General features: G+C 40.7%; 1 protein-coding gene across 1 annotated transcript; it reads right to left on the bottom strand.

The window, feature by feature from the left end:
* Nucleotides 1–1,747: 1,747 nt before the first annotated feature.
* On the bottom strand, nucleotides 1,748–4,275 carry LOC113577342 (DNA damage-inducible transcript 4-like protein). The gene is made up of 3 exons (XM_027009932.2): nucleotides 4,129–4,275; nucleotides 3,626–3,757; nucleotides 1,748–3,012 (listed from the first exon to the last, which is right to left on the bottom strand). The coding sequence occupies exons 2-3, from the start codon at nucleotides 3,714–3,716 to the stop codon at nucleotides 2,501–2,503; spliced, it is 603 nt and encodes a 200-aa protein (XP_026865733.1). The 5' UTR covers nucleotides 3,717–3,757; nucleotides 4,129–4,275; the 3' UTR covers nucleotides 1,748–2,500.
* Nucleotides 4,276–5,226: the final 951 nt, after the last annotated feature.

Below are 5,226 nucleotides of genomic sequence, written 5' to 3'. Positions count from 1 at the left end.
TACCAACCTGTCCATACTGATGCAGGAGACGTGTGCAAAAAGGCATCAATGTGTGCACGCATTCAAATTCCAGACTTATACAGGTCACAATTATTAATGTAAAACGTCAAGATAGGCAAATCTGATCTGAGTAAAAAATGTGAATTGAACAATGCGGTTTTTAATGTGAGACCTTAGAGACCTCAAAATACATTTGAACACTTTTATATGCACTTAAGCACATCCATTCTCAGGGTAGACAATGGAGAGTTAACCATTCAACAATATTTTACTTCACCTGGCTGGTTTTCAACCCAGGCTGGAGTTCAAAAGGAATCAGAAGTTATGAAATCTCATGCACACACACACACAAACACACACCCTTGGGCTATATACTATATGATTACAAGACCAGTGTTAACTACATATTATTGGTGTGGCAGACCCCAATGGTAGGTGCACTGGGTATGGTGTTGAGCTGGTACAAATGTATTAGTCACAGTAGTGTTAGCGCTTTTGGTTTTATGTGCCATGGCTGGGTTGAGAGTGGTCTCTCACCCCAAAATAACTACTCATCATTGGACACTGATGAGGCATGACAACAGATGTAACCAGAAAGATGTTACTAATTGCTACAGAGTACATCCGTCTATAGAAACGAATGAGAAAATGTTCAAAGCATACTTATCTTACACAGTTCTACATTCAACAGACAAATCAAACAACTAATAATTAGCCACGTGTCACTCTCACATATCACGATCCACAGCTGAGTCAAAGGTCAGCTGAAGCCATCTAACTTCACTGCAACACATTTCTCAGTGACTGCCTAAAAGCGAGCAGGTCACACAGTGGTCATGAGGCAAGATGCCTCCGACAGCCTGGGGTTTTAAAGGCACCAAAGCAGAACGGCCAGCTCTTTCATGCTCTGGGGAAACGATTCAAGGGGATTGTGATGGAGACCGTCACTCAGGAAAGTAAAATGGGTACTCTGGCAGCTGTGCCAGAGAGCTGGCTCTTTGGGGTGGTGGTTGGGGACCATCTTTATTACCGGTAGGACCCAGAATTGCAACCCAGGTGTGGTTACTGCCTTCAGCCTTTGTCACACGTATGTGACAAATACCTGTCACTGCTATGGTCACTGCTGATACCATGGCAACATTGATTACTTTTTTTGCATGGGTAACACCAGAATTTAGTGACCATTATATATTTATAGCATGATAAATACTTCATAACATTCCAGTTAGGTTTGGGTCAGCAAGACAACTTTTTGCTTAGAATTTCCCTAGCGTGTTGCCAATTTATGCAGGAAAGCAGTACAATAGAGCTTTCAATAACATGATCCAAGACTGACATTCATCTTGTTTAATGATACTAAATGATATTAAATCTTTTCCCATTTTCTCAGCTGCCTAGGGCTTGAATACAGCTTCAGTAAGCATAAATTAATACATCTATGAAAGTAGGTTACAAAGGTTGTTACTTTTATTACTGCAAAAATGCTGACCTTTTTTGCCTATATATGGTCAGCGATAGCATAGCATCCTTCCTGACAGCAACAGAAATGTTTAAGATGGGCCTGTACATCACTCACTATCGTTTTAGCAATGAATAAAATAGCAATATTGCTATTGGTGGCATACATAACAGTAAACCTATGGAACATGGACCCATGCATCTATGTCCCAATTCATTGCAGCAATGTTTTGAAAGCTTGTTTTCACAACTTCATTAGCCATGCTCAGTCAAATCAAAACAAGGGATATATTTTGAAAATAGTTTATTGTCAAATAGACAACAGTTTCCACTTCCTGTAATAGGAAATTCGTAAAAAAATACATCCAGTTACTGGAACAGCACTGCAGCTAAAAGTGATCAAATAGAGAGAACGTGTTGGGAGTGGGAGGAGACTAGCCAAGCACTGAACAAGCACTTGACAAGGTAAGCTTACTAGAGAGACAAAACAATTTTTTGAACATTGAAAATTAGAAATCTTTTAACGTTTTTAAAGATTGGGTATCTTCAGCAGCATGTCAAGCACAGACATTATGACAAAAGGACAGTACATTCAGAAACATGTGCCTCACAACTGGTGGTGAAATGATTACTGCTACCCCTTAAAAAATACAAATAAATCTAAGGTGAAAAATGTTGGGCTGAATTGTGTGATGGGAAAGACACTGGGCAACCACAGTGTAAACAATGTAAGTGCTCCAAAAATTCTAGAAATATCCAATACACATTATCACTAAGATGGCACACAATTATGGGCACAGTCTCCTGAAAATCAGCCACACTAATCCTCTACAAACACAGTAAACCCCTTCACCAAATCAAATCTTATTGGTGCACCAATCTATGCACCTCAAGCTTAACATACAATGACGCAACTTAACTCATTTACAGTATAAAAAGAAAGTGCAAAAAAAACCACTGGAGCTGCTCCAAAGGGCAATCCCTTACATTCACATCTTGGTGTTGAAGTGCTTTTTAACCTTAACCAATCCCACCCCACAGCTCAGCACTCCTCGATCACGGTACCGGCCGCCGAAGAGTAGAGTTTCTTCTTAACCAGGCGGAACCCGGGGCGGAGCTTGAGCGCACGTCGGGAACCGGGTGGGAAGCAGGTGCCGATGCGCAGGAAGTCTCGTAGGCCCAGCCAGCCACCGCCGTCCTGCTTGAAGACCAGTGTGAGCTCGAAGGTGGGCACCACGCTGGCATCACATGCCAGGCGCTCAAGACGCTCGCAGCAGCAACCATGCACCTGCTGCCGCTCGTCCAGCTCCAAGCGTACGTCCAGCACGCAGCCACGCAGGCCACACGGCTCGCCCGCAGCAAGTCGCAGAACATCGCGTGCTACCCGCCGAGTCAGCATCTCTGGTACCAGCACCTGTGCGCACTGCAGCGTGCTGGCCTTGGCCCGTGCCAGGCAGCCCTCCAGCAGCCGTGCCAGCTCCTGGCAGGCTCTTTCCTCGCACGCCTCCGTGCCCAGGTAAGGCTCGGCCAGGCACCGCTCCCAGAAGTCCAGCTCTGAATAGAACGGTGAGGAAAACGAGATGAGATCCAGTCACCAGTAGAACCAATTGATTGTAAGGGTTCAACTAAAACTGTTTTTTGTCCAATCTGAAAACCTTGCCATAGAGTATATTTTAATGACGCAGACATTAAGATGGCCATACTACTACAAGCAGACTTGATATTACAGCCCCATTTTCCTTCAGGACACAACTGCTTCAGAATACTTGCACATAATCCACAATAAAAGTGTGGTGCATTTGAGGAGTGCACCACATCACATTTGCAATAAACAGCAAGAAGTTAAAATCGTTCTATGCATCTCAATTTAAGCACGTAGTAATGCTGATGCTGATGCCAGTCGATCTTCAAAATTATAGCGCTGACATTCTCTCTTTTTACCAAGCACGTATTCAGGTTGACAAAGGGAGCTTTGCTGGCTAACAGAATGACTTCATCTTTTTGCTGACATCACTGCCTCCATCCCTCCCCTTTCTGTCCTGCAGCTCTGCATCAACAACGCTGCAAAACAACCGTCAACGGCCCTGCACTGGCGAAAATACAGATCCACCGACATGACACCTAATTCATAACGACACTGCAAAAGATGCAAAGTTTATAATCTTACCGTTATCTATGCAAGACCGCTCGAACCCTCGGTCAATAAATTCTGAGATGCAATCCGAGTTCTTATTCTTCAGTGTGCTTGTTGCAACCATAGTGAATACTCCAAGTAAGCTTCGTTCTTGTTCTTAAAGTGCTGAAAACGAAAATGAAACATTTAAACGCTAGGTTAGCTAATCTTACTGACAAAGCTGTTGTCTGCATTCAATTAAAAAACAATTACGTTACATTTTCAACTAGGTACAAAATTAGAAGCCAAAATTAGCTCATTCTAAACACAAATAAACTATCTTAGCTACTATATTAGAATTACAGCAAGCAGGTCTCCAGATATCTCTTGAACAGATTTCTGATTTAACAGCAAACGGAGCAAAGTCTGTGGAAAAGTTTTACGTAGCTAGCTAATGATAACCTACCTAGCATTGACCGGCTAGAATGACGTTAGCATTGCTACTACCTTATTAAACATTGAGAGACCAAAATATAAACACAGATAAAAGTGCTTACCGTTATAAAATCTGATATTCTTTAAAATAAATTAGTTACAAAATGTTTCATATAAATATTACAAGCACGCATCCACACTACAAACTAGCACACTCACTCATACAATATGAAACGCTGAGCACTGATTCTGCTATTATTTATAGCCTTCTGCTGCCAGCTGCTCACACACCGACCAATCAACGCACGTCTACCGTTCTGGAAAGTGCTGGATTTTACCAGGCAACAGAGTTAGAGTCGAATGACTCGATTTGCTAATATGACCCCACAGCGCTGGCCAATTACCATGCAATATTTCTTTGTTGCTACCTTACTTCCCATCCACTTTAGAATAAATGCAGAACTAAAATGTTGTCATAACCACAATTAAGAAATTAATTGAAAAACTACAAAAATAATTGTACATCCAAAAAACAAAAACAAAAAAACAACCCTTTTAGTTATAGAGTCTATCAAATAATTTTACAGACATTAAAATGTTTTAAGGGACAAACTGTCCATCAATATGTATAACAAGATAATAATAAAAGGAATAAAAACATTTATTTCTCCTTATATCCACTAACCTTAGAGCTAAAATCAGGGAGGCATTGTTCAGGTGCAACTGCTAACCGAAACTTGGAGGTCATTTGGAGGGTTACCCAGGATCATTATTAATAGCTTAGAGACCACATGTGGGCTACAGTACAACTAGCACAAGGCTGCAAAACAAAGCCATTTGGCTACATTTAAGAATTTTAATAAACATTTTACCAACAATGAATTGTTGATTAATATCCAATTTATTTTCGAGTTTCAGCTATAAATTTGAAGAGATGACTTTTGCATTCATTTGGCAATTACATACCAAACAAATTTTGAACTGCATTGTACACTAGCAGTCAATGATACTATATAATCATACCTGTTTGTCTATTGAAAATTGATAGCCATAATGGATGGAGGCTACTGTGAATAGTATCTGTTTCAATCATATAAAATGTATTAAGCAGTCATCCACTACCTTTGAAAACAGAAAGGTCATCAAGCTTTAAATGTTAACCTGTCATTTTGTCATGTACAGCTTATTTAAGATAAATAACAAACTAAGGCAAAACTATC

The sequence above is a fragment of the Electrophorus electricus genome, chromosome 13, assembly GCF_041902795.1.
Source record: "Electrophorus electricus isolate QZ-2024a chromosome 13, ASM4190279v1, whole genome shotgun sequence".
Lineage (NCBI taxonomy): Eukaryota > Metazoa > Chordata > Actinopteri > Gymnotiformes > Gymnotidae > Electrophorus > Electrophorus electricus.
This window is presented reverse-complemented; position numbering and strand designations above follow the sequence as displayed.

Coding starts and splice junctions, on each gene's coding strand:
- LOC113577342 (XM_027009932.2), bottom strand. CDS start 3,716: ATGGTTGCAACAAGCACACTGAAGAATAAGAACTCGGATTGCATCTCA. Junction 3,013..3,625: donor GCGGTCTTGCATAGATAACG/GTAAGATTATAA, acceptor CGTTCTATTCAG/AGCTGGACTTCTGGGAGCGG.